At 37.2% G+C, this 19,549-nt stretch overlaps 1 protein-coding gene across 1 annotated transcript in view; it reads right to left on the bottom strand.

The window, feature by feature from the left end:
• Nucleotides 1–11,679, bottom strand: part of LOC129839195 (zinc finger protein 271-like) — a 42,685-nt gene extending 31,006 nt beyond the window's left edge. Inside the window, exon 1 of the mRNA XM_055906503.1 lies at nt 10,874–11,679. Within this exon, the coding sequence (XP_055762478.1) occupies nt 10,874–11,447 (574 nt within the window). The 5' untranslated portion in view covers nt 11,448–11,679. The remainder of the gene's footprint in view (nt 1–10,873) is intronic.
• Between the last annotated feature and the right edge of the window lie 7,870 nt (nt 11,680–19,549).

The following is a 19,549-nucleotide window of genomic DNA, read 5'->3' as shown; positions in this document are numbered from 1 at the left end:
ATCTAGTTGTAGTATACCTGTTATCTAGTTGTAGTATATCTGTTATCTAGTTGTAGTATATCTGTTATCTAGTTATGGATGTAGTATACCTGTTATCTAGTTGTAGTATATCTGTTATCTAGATGTAGTATACCTGTTATCTAGTTATGGATGTAGTATACCTGTTATCTAGATGTAGTATATCTGTTATCTAGTTATAGATGTAGTATACCTGTTATCTAGATGTAGTATATCTGTTATCTAGTTATGGATGTAGTATACCTGTTATCTAGATGTAGTATATCTGTTATCTAGTTATAGATGTAGTATACCTGTTATCTAGTTGTAGTATATCTGTTATCTAGTTGTAGTATATCTGTTATCTAGTTGCAGTATATCTGTTATCTAGTTGTAGTATATCTGTTATCTAGTTGTAGTATATCTGTTATCTAGTTGTAGTATATCTGTTATCTAGATGTAGTATATCTGTTATCTAGTTATGGATGTAGTATATCTGTTATCTAGTTGTAGTATATCTGTTATCTAGATGTAGTATATCTGTTATCTAGTAGTAGTATATCTGTTATCTAGTTGTAGTATATCTGTTATCTAGTTGTAGTATATCTGTTATCTAGTTGTAGTATATCTGTTATCTAGTTGTAGTATATCTGTTATCTAGTTGTAGTATATCTGTTATCTAGTTGTAGTATACCTGTTATCTAGTTGTAGTATATCTGTTATCTAGTTGTAGTATACCTGTTATCTAGTTGTAGTATATCTGTTATCTAGTTGCAGTATATCTGTTATCTAGTTGTAGTATATCTGTTATCTAGTTGTAGTATACCTGTTATCTAGTTGTAGTATATCTGTTATCTAGTTGTAGTATATCTGTTATCTAGTAGTAGTATATCTGTTATCTAGATGTAGTATATCTGTTATCTAGTTGTAGTATATCTGTTATCTAGTTGTAGTATATCTGTTATCTAGTTATGGATGTAGTATACCTGTTATCTAGATGTAGTATATCTGTTATCTAGTTGTAGTATACCTGTTATCTAGTTGTAGTATACCTGTTATCTAGTTGTAGTATATCTGTTATCTAGATGTAGTATATCTGTTATCTAGTTATGGATGCAGTATATCTGTTATCTAGTTATGGATGTAGTATACCTGTTATCTAGTTGTAGTATATCTGTTATCTAGTTATAGTATATCTGTTATCTAGTTGTAGTATACCTGTTATCTAGTTGTAGTATACCTGTTATCTAGTTGTAGTATATCTGTTATCTAGTTATAGTATATCTGTTATCTAGATGTAGTATATCTGTTATCTAGATGTAGTATATCTGTTATCTAGTTATGGATGCAGTATACCTGTTATCTAGTTGTAGTATATCTGTTATCTAGATGTAGTAAATCTGTTATCTAGTTGTAGATGTAGTATATCTGTTATCTAGATGTAGTATATCTGTTATCTAGATGCAGTATATCTGTTATCTAGATGTAGTATATCTGTTATCTAGTTATGGATGCAGTATACCTGTTATCTAGTTGTAGTATATCTGTTATCTAGATGTAGTATACCTGTTATCTAGTTGTAGTATACCTGTTATCTAGTTATGGATGTAGTATACCTGTTATCTAGTAGTAGTATACCTGTTATCTAGTTGTATTATATATGTTATCTAGTCCCAGTATATCTGTTATCAAGTTGTAGTATACCTGTTATCTAGTAGTAGTATATCTGTTATCTAGATGTAGTATACCTGTTATCTAGTTGTAGTATATCTGTTATCTAGTTGTAGTATATCTGTTATCTAGTTGCAGTATACCTGTTATCTAGTTGTAGTATATCTGTTATCTAGTTGCAGTATATCTGTTATCTAGATGTAGTATATCTGTTATCTAGATGCAGTATATCTGTTATCTAGTTGCAGTATATCTGTTATCTAGTTATGGATGCAGTATATCTGTTATCTAGTTGTAGTATACCTGTTATCTAGTTGCAGTATATCTGTTATCTAGTTGCAGTATATCTGTTATCTAGTTATGGATGCAGTATATCTGTTATCTAGATGCAGTATATCTGTTATCTAGTTGCAGTATATCTGTTATCTAGTTATGGATGCAGTATACCTGTTATCTAGTTGTAGTATGTCTGTTATCTAGTTGCAGTATATCTGTTATCTAGATGCAGTATATCTGTTATCTAGTTGTAGTATATCTGTTATCTAGTTGTAGTATATCTGTTATCTAGTTGTAGTATACCTGTTATCTAGTTGTAGTATATCTGTTATCTAGATGCAGTATATCTGTTATCTAGATGTAGTATATCTGTTATCTAGATGCAGTATACCTGTTATCTAGTTATGGATGCAGTATACCTGTTATCTAGTTGTAGTATATCTGTTATCTAGTTGTAGTATATCTGTTATCTAGTTGTAGTATATCTGTTATCTAGTTGCAGTATACCTGTTATCTAGTTGCAGTATATCTGTTATCTAGTTATGGATGCAGTATACCTGTTATCTAGTTGTAGTATATCTGTTATCTAGTTGCAGTATACCTGTTATCTAGTAGTAGTATATCTGTTATCTAGATGTAGTATATCTGTTATCTAGTTATGGATGTAGTATATCTGTTATCTAGTTGTAGTATACCTGTTATCTAGTTGTAGTATATCTGTTATCTAGTTGTAGTATATCTGTTATCTAGTTGTAGTATATCTGTTATCTAGATGCAGTATATCTGTTATCTAGATGTAGTATATCTGTTATCTAGATGCAGTATACCTGTTATCTAGTTATGGATGCAGTATACCTGTTATCTAGTTGTAGTATATCTGTTATCTAGTTGTAGTATATCTGTTATCTAGTTGCAGTATACCTGTTATCTAGTTGCAGTATATCTGTTATCTAGTTATGGATGCAGTATACCTGTTATCTAGTTGTAGTATATCTGTTATCTAGTTGCAGTATATCTGTTATCTAGATGTAGTATATCTGTTATCTAGATGCAGTATACCTGTTATCTAGTTATGGATGCAGTATATCTGTTATCTAGTTGCAGTATATCTGTTATCTAGTTGCAGTATACCTGTTATCTAGATGTAGTATATCTGTTATCTAGCTATGGATGCAGTATATCTGTTATCTAGTTGCAGTATATCTGTTATCTAGTTGCAGTATACCTGTTATCTAGATGTAGTATATCTGTTATCTAGTTGCAGTATATCTGTTATCTAGATGTAGTATATCTGTTATCTAGTTGCAGTATATCTGTTATCTAGATGTAGTATATCTGTTATCTAGTTGCAGTATACCTGTTATCTAGTTGTAGTATACCTGTTATCTAGTTATAGTATATCTGTTATCTAGTTGCAGTATATCTGTTATCTAGATGTAGTATACCTGTTATCTAGTTGTAGTATACCTGTTATCTAGTTGTAGTATATCTGTTATCTAGTTGTAGTATATCTGTTATCTAGTTGCAGTATATCTGTTATCTAGATGTAGTATATCTGTTATCTAGATGCAGTATACCTGTTATCTAGTTATGGATGCAGTATATCTGTTATCTAGTTGCAGTATACCTGTTATCTAGTTATGGATGCAGTATATCTGTTATCTAGTTGTAGTATATCTGTTATCTAGTTGCAGTATACCTGTTATCTAGTTATGGATGTAGTATATCTGTTATCTAGTTGTAGTATATCTGTTATCTAGTTGCAGTATATCTGTTATCTAGTTGTAGTATACCTGTTATCTAGTTGTAGTATATCTGTTATCTAGTTATAGATGTAGTATATCTGTTATCTAGTTGTAGTATATCTGTTATCTAGTTATAGATGTAGTATATCTGTTATCTAGTTGTAGTATATCTGTTATCTAGTTATGGATGTAGTATATCTGTTATCTAGTTGTAGTATATCTGTTATCTAGTTGTTGTATATCTGTTATCTAGTTATGGATGTAGTATATCTGTTATCTAGTTGTAGTATATCTGTTATCTAGTTGTAGTATACCTGTTATCTAGTTGTAGTATATCTGTTATCTAGTTGTAGTATATCTGTTATCTAGTAGTAGTATATCTGTTATCTAGTTGTAGTATATCTGTTATCTAGTTATAGTATATCTGTTATCTAGTTGTAGTATATCTGTTATCTAGTTGTAGTATATCTGTTATCTAGTTGTAGTATATCTGTTATCTAGTTGTAGTATATCTGTTATCTAGTTATGGATGTAGTATATCTGTTATCTAGTTGTAGTATATCTGTTATCTAGTAGTAGTATATCTGTTATCTAGTTACAGTATATCTGTTATCTAGTTGTAGTATATCTGTTATCTAGTTGTAGTATATCTGTTATCTAGTAGTAGTATATCTGTTATCTAGTTATGGATGTAGTATATCTGTTATCTAGTTGTAGTATATCTGTTATCTAGTAGTAGTATATCTGTTATCTAGTTGTAGTATATCTGTTATCTAGTTGTAGTATATCTGTTATCTAGTTGTAGTATATCTGTTATCTAGTTATGGATGTAGTATATCTGTTATCTAGTTGTAGTATATCTGTTATCTAGTTGTAGTATATCTGTTATCTAGTTATGGATGTAGTATATCTGTTATCTAGTTGTAGTATATCTGTTATCTAGTAGTAGTATATCTGTTATCTAGTTGTAGTATATCTGTTATCTAGTTATGGATGTAGTATATCTGTTATCTAGTTGCAGTATATCTGTTATCTAGTTGTAGTATATCTGTTATCTAGTTGTAGTATATCTGTTATCTAGTATATCTGTTATCTAGTTGTAGTATATCTGTTATCTAGATGTAGTATATCTGTTATCTAGTATACCTGTTATCTAGTTGTAGTATATCTGTTATCTAGTTATGGATGCAGTATATCTGTTATCTAGTTGCAGTATATCTGTTATCTAGTTATAGTTGTAGTATATCTGTTATCTAGTTGTAGTATATCTGTTATCTAGTTATGGATGCAGTATATCTGTTATCTAGTTGTAGTATATCTGTTATCTAGTTGTAGTATACCTGTTATCTAGATGTAGTATATCTGTTATCTAGTTGCAGTATACCTGTTATCTAGTTGCAGTATATCTGTTATCTAGTTGTAGTATATCTGTTATCTAGTTGTAGTATATCTGTTATCTAGTTGTAGTATATCTGTTATCTAGTTGTAGTATATCTGTTATCTAGTTGTAGTATATCTGTTATCTAGTTGTAGTATATCTGTTATCTAGTTGTAGTATATCTGTTATCTAGTTGTAGTATATCTGTTATCTAGTTATGGATGCAGTATATCTGTTATCTAGTTGTAGTATACCTGTTATCTAGTTGTAGTATACCTGTTATCTAGTTGTAGTATATCTGTTATCTAGTAGTAGTATATCTGTTATCTAGTTGTAGTATACCTGTTATCTAGTTGTAGTATATCTGTTATCTAGTAGTAGTATATCTGTTATCTAGTTGCAGTATACCTGTTATCTAGTTGTAGTATATCTGTTATCTAGTAGTAGTATATCTGTTATCTAGTTATGGATGCAGTATATCTGTTATCTAGTTGTAGTATATCTGTTATCTAGTTGTAGTATATCTGTTATCTAGTTGTAGTATATCTGTTATCTAGATGTAGTATATCTGTTATCTAGTTGTAGTATACCTGTTATCTAGTTGTAGTATATCTGTTATCTAGTTGTAGTATATCTGTTATCTAGTTGCAGTATACCTGTTATCTAGTTGTAGTATATATGTTATCTAGTTGTAGTATATCTGTTATCTAGTTGTAGTATATCTGTTATCTAGTAGTAGTATATCTGTTATCTAGTTGTAGTATATCTGTTATCTAGTAGTAGTATATCTGTTATCTAGTTATGGATGCAGTATATCTGTTATCTAGTTGTAGTATACCTGTTATCTAGTTGTAGTATATCTGTTATCTAGTTGTAGTATATATGTTATCTAGTTGTAGTATATCTGTTATCTAGTTGTAGTATACCTGTTATCTAGTTGTAGTATATCTGTTATCTAGTTATGGATGTAGTATATCTGTTATCTAGATGTAGTATATCTGTTATCTAGTTATGGATGCAGTATATCTGTTATCTAGATGTAGTATATCTGTCATCTAGTTATGGATGTAGTATATCTGTTATCTAGTTGTAGTATATCTGTTATCTAGTTGTAGTATATCTGTTATCTAGTTGTAGTATATCTGTTATCTAGTTATGGATGTAGTATATCTGTTATCTAGTTGTAGTATATCTGTTATCTAGTTGTAGTATATCTGTTATCTAGTTATGGATGTAGTATATCTGTTATCTAGTTATGGATGTAGTATATCTGTTATCCAGTTGTAGTATACCTGTTATCTAGTTGTAGTATATCTGTTATCTAGTTGTAGTATATCTGTTATCTAGTTATGGATGTAGTATATCTGTTATCTAGTTGTAGTATACCTGTTATCTAGTTGTAGTATACCTGTTATCTAGTTGTAGTATATCTGTTATCTAGTTGTAGTATATCTGTTATCTAGTTATGGATGTAGTATATCTGTTATCTAGTTGTAGTATATCTGTTATCTAGTTGTAGTATATCTGTTATCTAGTTGTAGTATATATGGTATCTAGTTGTAGTATATCTGTTATCTAGTTGTAGTATATCTGTTATCTAGTAGTAGTATATCTGTTATCTAGTTGTAGTATATCTGTTATCTAGTTGTAGTATATCTGTTATCTAGTTGTAGTATACCTGTTATCTAGTTGTAGTATATATGTTATCTAGTTGTAGTATATCTGTTATCTAGTTGTAGTATATCTGTTATCTAGTAGTAGTATATCTGTTATCTAGTTATGGATGTAGTATATCTGTTATCTAGTTGTAGTATATCTGTTATCTAGTTGTAGTATACCTGTTATCTAGTTGTAGTATATCTGTTATCTAGTTGTAGTATACCTGTTATCTAGTTGTAGTATACCTGTTATCTAGATGTAGTATACCTGTTATCTAGTTGTAGTATATCTGTTATCTAGTTGTAGTATATCTGTTATCTAGTTGCAGTATATCTGTTATCTAGTTGTAGTATATCTGTTATCTAGTTGTAGTATACCTGTTATCTAGTTGTAGTATATATGTTATCTAGATGTAGTATATCTGTTATCTAGTTATGGATGTAGTATATCTGTTATCTAGTTGTAGTATATCTGTTATCTAGTTGTAGTATACCTGTTATCTAGTTGCAGTATATCTGTTATCTAGTTGTAGTATACCTGTTATCTAGTTATGGATGTAGTATACCTGTTATCTAGTTGTAGTATACCTGTTATCTAGTTGTAGTATATCTGTTATCTAGTTGCAGTATATCTGTTATCTAGATGTAGTATATCTGTTATCTAGTTGTAGTATATCTGTTATCTAGTTGTAGTATATCTGTTATCTAGTTGCAGTATATCTGTTATCTAGTTGTAGTATACCTGTTATCTAGTTGTAGTATATCTGTTATCTAGTTGTAGTATATCTGTTATCTAGTTGCAGTATATCTGTTATCTAGTTGTAGTATATCTGTTATCTAGTTGCAGTATATCTGTTATCTAGTTGTAGTATACCTGTTATCTAGTTGTAGTATATCTGTTATCTAGTTGTAGTATATCTGTTATCTAGTTGTAGTATATCTGTTATCTAGTTGCAGTATATCTGTTATCTAGTTGTAGTATATCTGTTATCTAGTTATGGATGTAGTATATCTGTTATCTAGTTGTAGTATATCTGTTATCTAGTTGTAGTATATCTGTTATCTAGTTGTAGTATATCTGTTATCTAGTTATGGATGTAGTATATCTGTTATCTAGTTGTAGTATATCTGTTATCTAGTTGTAGTATATCTGTTATCTAGTTGCAGTATATCTGTTATCTAGTTGTAGTATATCTGTTATCTAGTTGTAGTATATCTGTTATCTAGTAGTAGTATATCTGTTATCTAGTTATGGATGCAGTATACCTGTTATCTAGTTGTAGTATATCTGTTATCTAGTTGTAGTATATCTGTTATCTAGTAGTAGTATATCTGTTATCTAGTTGTAGTATATCTGTTATCTAGTTGTAGTATATCTGTTATCTAGTTGTAGTATATCTGTTATCTAGTTGCAGTATACCTGTTATCTAGTTGTAGTATATCTGTTATCTAGTTGTAGTATATCTGTTATCTAGATGTAGTATATCTGCTATCTAGTTATAGTATATCTGTTATCTAGTTGTAGTATATCTGTTATCTAGTTGTAGTATATCTGTTATCTAGTTGCAGTATATCTGTTATCTAGTTGTAGTATACCTGTTATCTAGTTGTAGTATATCTGTTATCTAGTTGTAGTATATCTGTTATCTAGTTGTAGTATATCTGTTATCTAGTTGTAGTATATCTGTTATCTAGTTATGGATGTAGTATATCTGTTATCTAGTTGTAGTATATCTGTTATCTAGTTGTAGTATATCTGTTATCTAGTTGTAGTATATCTGTTATCTAGATGCAGTATATCTGTTATCTAGTTGTAGTATATCTGTTATCTAGTTGTAGTATATCTGTTATCTAGATGTAGTATATCTGTTATCTAGTTATGGATGCAGTATATCTGTTATCTAGTTATAGTATATCTGTTATCTAGTTGCAGTATACCTGTTATCTAGTTGCAGTATATCTGTTATCTAGTTATGGATGTAGTATATCTGTTATCTAGTTGTAGTATATCTGTTATCTAGATGTAGTATATCTGTTATCTAGTATATCTGTTATCTAGTTGTAGTATATCTGTTATCTAGTTATGGATGTAGTATACCTGTTATCTAGTTGTAGTATATCTGTTATCTAGTTATGGATGTAGTATATCTGTTATCTAGTTGTAGTATATCTGCTTCGGCCAAAATAGTGAGCGAAGATTTTAGTTTTTCACAATGTATTCTGAATATTACCACACATTATCAGAGCAAGATCAGGATGCTACTCAAGGAAACTCACATTAAACTCTCTGTTGCTCTTCACTAATTCACCACCATGGGGGAAAACTCAGGGGAGTTCTCATAGGCTGACAGCAAAAATAGCCTCCATTTCCAGGTTGCTTGTGAGTGCATTTCACACTACTTTGGATTATAATCCATTTACATTTTGAGTGCATTTTCACAGGCTCGTTTGAATGTCCTGCTTAATATCATGTTTGAGGAAAATGCTCTTTGGCTAACTTTGCTACCAGCCTGTCAATGAGTGTTAGCATTCAAGCTAACAACTGCTGCATTCAAAATAGGTATTTCGCAACTATCCCAACCAAATATTATCTTAGCGACTGTTCAAGCAACAATCAAAACAACAATTGTGAGCCTATGAGAACCCCAAAAAGTGACAACCTGGTAAATCTAGACTGTTGAATGGTCCCAGATGGTGAACAGTTTATTTAGAAGTAACAACCTGGTAAATCTAGACTGTTGAATGGTCCCGTGTCACGTGGTTGCTAAGCTAATCGTCAGAAAATCCCTTAGAAAAGTGTTTGAGTCGAGAACACTGCCTATTTTCCTCAACAGTACCAGTCAGGAGTTTGAAAGCAAACAAGGAAATTGCATGGCTGTGTGCTCGATATTATACACCTGTCAGCAATGGATGTGGCTGAAGTAGCTGAATCCACAAATTTGAAGGGTCGAACACAAAATGTTGTATATATAGTGTATTTGCGACTGCCCTACAAAAATAAATCACTGTCAACAAAACGGCCTATCGACCAGTAGACTACGGTCAGCCCTAAAAAAAATGGCTGAATATTATACAATGACTTATCAACAGCTCTAACAATTTGACCCCCAAATTAGTTTATTTTGTGTATTTGCAACTGCTCTACAAAAAAAAATATTTAAAAAATCTCAGTCGACAAACAGCCTACTGACAAAGCAGTCCTAAAAAAATGGGGGGAAATTGACTGAATATTATACAATGACTTATCAACAGCTCTAACAATTTGACCCCCAAATGAAATCTACACTGGCAGTTATAGAAAGACCCATTTACTATATAACCATTGATTCTTGAAGAATATAACTTATAAATGCCTCAAATGTTTCAACTGTATTACCCCACCAGAAACCAAAACATAAGCTTGTTGAACACCACTGTTTGTAATAAAGCACTGTGTAGCCTCCAAATCTGGTCAAAACTATCATTATGACCTTATGGATGTCCAGTCCTTGTATTCATAGTGTAGTGAATTCGAGGGGTAGTCCTGAGCTGAACTCAAACCTGGGTCCAGCGACTGTCAAGCCAACACCTTATAACTGTTATGCCAAGATGTCTGAACTTCTTGACGAGGTCGCTAGGTGTTGGGTTACGGTTGCTACAATAGCTTTTTCTATGAATGTGAGAGTGGTTACATTTCTCCAGCCCCCATCCCTCAGCTGTTTAAATCCTAGGTTGTCCCCTTAAAAAAGCCACATCAATCAACCTGCAGTTCAAACAATAACAAAACTGTCATTCCACCACTGTTTTGGTAATAAGATGAGGATGGGGCTGGAGAAATGTAACTACTCTCAAATTCATAGACATATGGATGCAAGGAATGACCATCCATGATATCAACATGATAGTTTTAACCATGTTGAGGCTATACAGTGTTGGTTTACATTGTTTCTAAACATTGGAGTAAAAAAAGCTTATTTGGGGTTCTGATGGGGTACAACAGTTGAACTAGGTTCATGAGGTATGTGTTATATTGTTCAAGAATCAATGGCTATAAATAAATAATTTAAAAGTCACAATATGAATGTAGCAACTGCAGATTTCCCCTTTAACACCACACATCAGTTCAACAACTGCAGAGTTTGTGCCTCTGTTTTTAAGACACTACTTACTAGTGTTAATCAGGGAACGGTTTCTCAAAACCATCTTACGGCTAACTTCATCGTTAGAACCATTGGATGCCTTAAGATGCGTCTGGGAAACTGGGCCCAGATATCCAGTTTCCTCCTCTTCTTCCTCCTCCTTTTTGGATGTGACAGTCATCTCCTCCTCCTCCTCTTTCACTCCAAAAACTGCATCCTCCTCTGTCCTTTCCTCCTCTTCTTTCACTGTAACATCTTCCTCCTCTTTCACGCTGAACGCATCTTCCTCTTCTTTCACTGTAACGTCTTTCTCTTCTTCCTTCACGCTAACAGCCTCAACCTCTACTTGTTTTTGTATTGTAACATCCTCCTCTTTCTCTGCCTCCTCTTCCTTTACTGTAACATCCTCCTCTTTCACTCTGAACGCGTCTTCCTCTTCTTTCACTGAAACGTCTTTCTCTTCTTCTTTCACTGTAACAGCCTCACTCTCTACTTGTTTTTGTATTGTAACAGCCTCCTCTTCCTCCTCCTCTTTCACGAGAGCTTCTTTCTCCATCCAGCAGACCACCTCTACTTTAGCAGGAGAGTAGCTTAGTGAACTCATGGTCGGGGATGTTAGCTAGCTAGGCTAATGCTAACTTAACCAGCCAGCTAGCTGACCAATAACAACAACACCGTACATATGAAAGTAAATCGGATAACTAACTAGACGACAGAATGTTTCAAACACAGTGGCTAATATACAGGAAAGCGTCTAAAGAGCTTTATTGGTTCGTCTATTGTGTCTAGCAAGCTACCGAGGTGGCTGACTGACTATTGCTGCTGTTGAAAGAAGCGTTCCGTCCACTAGATTATACGTCACACTAGCAGCATTACCTAAAAGTCACACATTGCTTTTTGCTAACTGGAGTGGATAACGCAGTTGAGTAAACTATATATTTTATTTTCAGACAAAATGTTAAACCGTAGGAATCATGAGTTTTAACTCACCAATGTAACAACACTGTGTGGTTAAAGACTTAGTAACGTAGTTGTCGTCACGATCTGGTTTCCTATTAAGTATTAACAGTTGTGTTTTTGCATTATTACGTATTTATTAACTTATTTCCAGGGTATCTTCTAAACTCCCCACAATGCACTATTTCTCAACGTCATATGGACCTAGTCTGTGCTACCGAGTTTGTATGCTAGTAAACTTTACCCATTACAGTAGAAAACTGTTGTAATGAACACTTGAGTATGAGTATGGTGGGCTGAATTTTCTGGACTTTACTCCCTTAAATAATACTTATAAGATCAATTGGATAAAACAATTCCTAAGAAGACCCACTTCTATGTGGAATTTTATTCCTCATCATGTCTTCTCTACTTTTGGTGGCATTAACTTCATGTTGGTTTGTAATTATAATATTGACAAAGTTCCAGTGAAACTTTCTGCTTTTCATCGGCAGGTTTTCTTGTCATGGTCCTTCATTTACAAGCATCATTTTTACTCCGCACATATATTATATATGGAATCATCGGGATATATTGTATAAAAATACTTCTTTGTTTTTAGAATATTGTTTCCTAAATAATATCCTATTGGTGAGACAACTGGTGAATGCAGAGGGTCTTTTACTCAGTTATAAGGAAGTCTGATCACTTCACAAGGTCCCTGTAACACCTAAACAGGTTACAATCATTTTAGATGTCATTCCCTCAGACGTTGCTTTATTATTCAGAACATACCTACGATTACCCTTGTTGACTCATCATGTCACGACTTCCACCGAAGGTGGCTCCTCTCCCTGTTCGGGCGGCGCTCGGCGCTCGGCGTCACCGATCTACTAGCTGCCACCAATTTCTTTTTTTTCCTCTGTTGGTTTTATCTTGATTGTTTTCACCTGTATCTTATTTGTTATTAATTAGGGGCTATTTAAACCCCCAGGTCCCGCCTGCTGCTGTGCGGGCTTATCCTTTATGTCAGTGGTGTATTATTGTTTTTACCTGGTGGCTGTCCGTTATTTCCCCTGGTTGAGGGACTTATCGGTTTATTGGTCATTTTGCCTGGTTGTTGGCTGGACCCAGCTGAAATAAACGTATTCATTGAAAGCGCTGCTCTCTGCGCCTGACTCCACACTCGCCACTCCTAGCGATCCGTGACACATCAGTAGGAAAGATTTGTTTATCTTTTGGTCCATTCAACAACAGAGCGATACGAGCCTTGTTTCAGCAGGATGTTGTATCTATACCTTATGTTCCTTACTGGAACGGATCTATTGATAATATCTTTTGGAAAAAAAGTGTGGATGTTGCTACACACGGATACCTACTTGTTAACAAAAATGAAAGAAGTTTCCTTTAAAATTATTCATAAATATTATCCTGCCAACCACTATATGAAGTTTTAAAAAACATACATTGAAATGGTACATTTTGTAATGACCACCCAGAAACAGTGTTGCATCTTCTTTTGCCTTGTATTCATGTCAGGAATCTGTGGAAAGACATCAGTAGATTTATAATTGAACACATTTATGAAGATGTTACACTATTATGGAGAGATGTACTGCTTGGATTCTTTACCTACGATAGAAATAAGTTGAAACAATTTTATGTAATAAATGTAATTAGTCTTTTGGCCAAATTTCATATTCCCAAATGTAAATTTACAAACAAAACAACACATGTTCTTACCTTACAAAAATAAATTTAACAGTATTTTAAGACAATTAAACACTCTACTAACAAAAAAATCTGTTAGAATTGTAAGTGTATGTATGTCCCTTAAGGTCCTTGTGTCATGTGATATTATAATTCCACCTGGCTACCCCTACCCTTACTCAACTGACACTGTAAAGTCCATGGAGAATAAGAGCACCTCCTCCCAGCTGCCCACTGCACTGAGGCTAGGAAACACTGTCACCACCGATAAATCCACTATAATTGAGAAGTTCAATAAGCATTTCTCTACGTCTGTCCATGATTTTCAACTGCCCGGCACTTCCACAGCAACCCGCCAAAGCCCCCACCATTTCTCCTTCACCCAAATCCAGATAGCTGATGTTCTGAAAAAAGCTGCAAAATCTGGACCCCTACAAATCAGCGGGGATAGACAATCTGGACCCTCTCTTTCTAAAACTATCTGCCGAAATTGTTGCAACCCCTATAACTAGCCTGTTCAATCTCTCTTTCGTATTGTCTGAGATTCCCAAAGATTGGAAAGCTGCCACAGTCATCCCCCTCTTCAAAGGGGGAGACACTCTAGACCCAAACTGCTACAGACCTATATCTAGCCTACCCTGCCTTTCTAAGGTCTTCGAAAGCCAAGTTAACAAACAGATTACTGACCATTTCGAATCCCACCGTACCTTCTCCGCTGTGCAATCTGGTTTCAGAGCTGGTCATGGGTGCACCTCAGCCACGCTCAAGATCCTAAACGACATCATAATTGCCATCGATAAGAGACATTACTGTGCAGCCGTATTCATTGACCTGGCCAAGGCTTTCGACTCTGTCAATCACCACATTCTTATTGGCAGACTCGACAGCCTTGGTTTCTCAAATGATTGCCTCGCCTGGTTTACCAACTACTTCTCTGATAGAGTTCAGTGTGTCAAATCAGAGGGCCTGTTGTCCGGACCTCTGACAGTCTCTATGGGGGTGCCACAGGGTTCAATTCTCGGGCCGACTCTCTTCTCTGTATACATCAATGATGTCGCTCTTGCTGCTGGTGATTCTCTGATCCACCTCCACGCAAACGACACCATTCTGTATACTTCTGGCCCCTCTTTGGACACTGTGTTAACTAACCTCCAGACGAGCTTCAATGCCATACAACTCTCCTTCCGTGGCCTCCAACTGCTCTTAAATGCAAGTAAAAATAAATGCATGCTATTCAATCGATCACTGCCCGCACCTGCCCGCCCGTTCAGCATCACTACTCTTACCGATCCTCGGCTTCGGCGATATCATCTATAAAATAGCCTCCAACACTCTACTCAATAAATTGGATGTAGTCTATCACAGTGCCATCTGTTTTGTCAGCAAAGCCCCATACACTACCCACCACTGCGACATGTACGCTCTCGTTGGTTGGCCCTCGCTTCATACTCATCGCCAAACCCACTGGCTACAGGTTATCTACAAGTCTCTGCTAGGTAAAGCCCCGCCTTATCTCAGCTCACTGGTCACCATAGCAGCACCCACTCGTAGCACGCGCTCCAGTAGGTATATCCCACTGGTCACCCCCAAAGCCAATTCCACATTTGGCCGCCTTTTCTTCCAGTTCTCTGCTGCCAATGACTGGAACGAACTGCAAAAATCACTGAAGCTGGAGACTCAAATCTCCCTCACTAGCTTTAAGCACCAGCTGTCAGAGCAGCTCCCAGATCACTGCACCTGTACATAGCCCATCTGTAAACAGCCCATCTATCTACCTCATCCCCATACTGTATTTATTTATTTATCTTGCTCCTTTGCACCCCAGTATCTACCATTCCAGTGTTTAATTGCTATATTGTAATTACTTCGCCACCATGGCCTATTTATTGCCTTAATGGACACTATCCTGGTGTCGGAGCTGCGTATCTCCACACAACTCCTCTCTGTTCCCATGGACGTCAGAGTATTGGACGGACGCTCTATTGGCAGGGTCCCTCACGGTTTGATTCCTATCAACCTGCGAGTGTCAGGTAACTACAGTGAGTCCATGCAGTTCCTGCTCATTGAATCTCTTCATGCACCTGTGGTTTTAGGATTGTCATAACTCCAGAGGCACAACCCCTTGATCAACTGGGCTACTGGTTCAATCCTGTGTTGGAACCCGTTCTGCTCTGTGCCTTGCCTCAAGGCGGCGCAGCCCGCCCCAGGACGTCCTCCTGCGGGCGTCCTCCTGTGGCACTACACCGCCTCGGGGCAGCTTTTTCCCCTGTCTGGTCCGGAAACCAAGACAACGGGTACATTGAGGACTCTCTGGGAGCAGGGTTCTTCTTTGTGGAGAAGGACACAAGTCTCCCGTTTATCGACTACCAGGGCCTTAACCGCTACCACTCCTCTCCTCGGCTCTCGAGCCTCTCCAGGGGGCGACTGTATTCTCGAAGTTGGACCTTCGGAATGCCAACCATCTGGTTCGGATACGGGAAGGAGACAAATGGAAGACAAGTCTTTCACACAGCTAGCGGGCATTACGAGTATCTGGTTATGCCATTCCAGCTAGCGGGCATTACGAGTATCTGGTTATGCCATTCCAGCTAGCGGGCATTACGAGTATCTGGTTATGCCATTCCAGCTAGCGGGCATTACGAGTATCTGGTTATGCCATTCCAGCTAGCGGGCATTACGAGTATCTGTTTATGCCATTCCAGCTAGCGGGCATTACGAGTATCTGGTTATGCCATTCCAGCTAGCGGGCATTCCGAGTATCTGGTTATGCCATTCCAGCTAGTGGGCATTACGAGTATCTGGTTATGCCATTCCAGCTAGCGGGCATTACGAGTATCTGGTTATGCCGTTCCAGCTAGCGGGCATTACGAGTATCTGGTTATGCCGTTCCAGCTAGCGGGCATTACGAGTATCTGGTTATGCCATCTCAGCTAGCGGGCATTACGAGTATCTGGTTATGCCATCCCAGCTAGCGGGCATTACGAGTATCTGGTTATGCCATTCCAGCTAGCGGGCATTACGAGTATCTGGTTATGCCATTCCAGCTAGCGGGCATTACGAGTATCTGGTTATGCCATTCCAGCTAGCGGGCATTACGAGTATCTGGTTATGCCATTCCAGCTAGCGGGCATTACGAGTATCTGGTTATGCCATTCCAGCTAGCGGGCATTACGAGTATCTGGTTATGCCATTCCAGCTAGCGGGCATTACGAGTATCTGGTTATGCCATTCCAGCTAGCGGGCATTACGAGTATCTGGTTATGCCATTCCAGCTAGCGGGCATTACGAGTATCTGGTTATGCCATTCCAGCTAGCGGGCATTACGAGTATCTGGTTATGCCATTCCAGCTAGCGGGCATTACGAGTATCTGGTTATGCCATTCCAGCTAGCGGGCATTACGAGTATCTGGTTATGCCATTCCAGCTAGCGGGCATTACGAGTATCTGGTTATGCCATTCCAGCTAGCGGGCATTACGAGTATCTGGTTACGCCATTCCGACTGACCAACGCACCCGCAGTATTCCAGGCTCTGGTCAATGATGTGAAATGTGGAGCCGGTTTGTGTTTGTCTACCTTGACGACATCCTTGTCTTTTCCAGTTCGGTTAATAAGGAGCATGTTCTCGACGTCCCACAAGTTCTTCAGCGTCTCCTGGAGAACCAGTTGTTTGTCAGAAGGCTGAGAAGTGTGTCGCTCCACTATCTCCCTTCTGGGGTACGTCATCGAGGGCCGGGAACATTCAGATTGATCCAGACAAGGTAAAACAAAAACAAACAAAACATATAAGATCTCCTAAGACTGTGTTTACTACAGACCTTATTTTCAGTGTTTATCTAAAAAAAAAATCCAAAAACGGCATTTGTTTCCCCCATAAGTTTTGTCCAGCAAACCATGGCGAAGTTTTCATACTTATTGCAGAGCTGTTGTTAAGGAATTAGTCAAGGAAGCGGAGTCTCCGGAGGAATACAGAGGCCAAATTGAGCTCCGTTCCGCATTTGCTGTGTGCCTCTCAAATGTTTGTATCTATGCGGAAGGCCATGTATAGCTCCGCATTGACATGATTGGTTTAAGATAGGTGGGGGCGGGGAGTTCCTGTATAAACACAAACTCACTTCCTTGACAACTTTCTTCACAACAGCTCTGCGCTGCTCTGCGAAGCACGAGAGGTATGACACTTTTGTTGGATATGGCTCCGCAGAACTGATCGATTTCCGCGAGAAGGGACAAATGCGCTACGTTGTAAAAAAAATCGTGAAAACAAATATCTAAGGTTAGGCATTAGGGTTAGCAGTATGGTTAAGGTAAGGGTTAGGCATTAGGGTTAGCAGTATGGTTAAGGTAAGGGTTAGGCATTAGGGTTAGCAGTATGGTTAAGGTAAGGGTTAGGCATTAGGGTTAGCAGTATGGTTAAGGTAAGGGTTAGGCATTAGGGTTAGCAGTATGGTTAAGGTAAGGGTTAGGCATTAGGGTTAGCAGTATGGTTAAGGTAAGGGTTAGGCATTAGGGTTAGCAGTGTGGTTAAGGTTAGGGTTAGCAGTGTAGTTAAGGTTAGGCATTAATGTTAGCAGTATGGTTAAGGTTAGGGTTAGGCATTAGGGTTAACAGTATGGTTAAGGTTAGGCATTAGGGTTAGCAGTATGGTTAAGGTAAGGGTTGGCAGTGTAGTTAAGGTTAGGGTTAGCAGTATGGTTAAGGTTAGGGTTAGCAGTATGGTTAAGGTTAGGCATTAATGTTAGCAGTATGGTTAAGGTTAGGGTTAGGCATTAGGGTTAACAGTATGGTTAAGGTTAGGCATTAGGGTTAGCAGTATGGTTAAGGTTATAGATTTTATGACTGTGGTACTAACTTGAACCTCTTGAGGAGAAAGTAATCAAATTACATTAGTGAGTTTGGGTAATCCAAAGGTTATGTTACTGATTACAATGTTGGACAGGTAACTAGTAACTAACAGATTACATTTAGAAAGTAACCTACCCAACCCTGGATACAGTATAACAGTCTCTCCATGGGTGGGAGATGGACATTTAAGATGATCAACACTCTCTTTATATTACTGACTTGTTGACTGATTGATCCATTCATCCTTCCATCCCTCCTCAGCCTTCCTCAGCCTTCCTCTCCTCTGAAGACCCAGTGAGGGTGGAGCTCAGTCAGAGAGCTGTTGAGGGACTGGTTAGGAAGAACACTTCTACAGCCAGAGAGGTGAGAGGTCACACAATTCTCTGGAGTCCTGTGAGATCTTTAGTATGCTCCCTATAATCCATCCATCTCTCTTCCTCTTTCTCTCTCTTTAAGAGGACCTGAGCCATAGGACCATGCCTCAGGACTACCTGGCCTGATGACTCCTGGCTGTCCCCAGTCCACCTGGTCGTGCTGCTGCTCCAATTTCAACTGTTCTGGCTGCGACTGTGGAACCCTGAACTGTTCACCAAACGTGCTACCTGTCCCAGACCTGCTGTTTTCGACCCTCTCTCTACCTTACCTGTTGTTTCGACCTCAGAAGGCTCAGCTAACTACAGATACTGGTTCGATACAGGGTTGTGCCGCAGCCGGACGCGACCGGGACACCCATGAGGCGACACACAATTGGCCCAGCTTCATCCGGTTTAGGGGAGGGTTTGGCTGGCTGGGATGTCCTTGTCCCATTGTTCTCCAGCGACTCCTGTGTTGGGCTGGGCACATGCACGCTGACACGGTCGCCAGGTGTACGGTTTTTTCTCCAACACATTGGTGCAGCTGGCTTCCGGGTTAAACGTGCTTCCGGGTTAAACGTGCATTGTGTCAAGAAGCAGTGAGGCTTGGCAGGGTTGTGTTTCGGAGGACGCACGGCTCTCGACCTTCACCTCTCCCGAGTCCGTACGGGAGTTGCAGCGATGGGACAAGACTGTAACTACCAATTGGAAATCACTAAATTGGGGAGAAAAAGGGCTAAAAATAAATAAAAGAATGCTTGGCTTTGAAAAGCCAACTGACATTTACTCCTGAGGTGCTGACCTGTTGCACCCTCTACAACCACTGTGATTATTTGTTGACCCTGCTGTTCATCTATGAACATTTGA

Source organism: Salvelinus fontinalis, chromosome 40 (genome assembly GCF_029448725.1).
Source record: "Salvelinus fontinalis isolate EN_2023a chromosome 40, ASM2944872v1, whole genome shotgun sequence".
Classification (NCBI taxonomy): Eukaryota; Metazoa; Chordata; class Actinopteri; order Salmoniformes; family Salmonidae; genus Salvelinus; species Salvelinus fontinalis.
The sequence above is the reverse complement of the archived record's forward strand: the minus strand, read 5'-3'. Positions and strand labels throughout refer to the sequence as shown.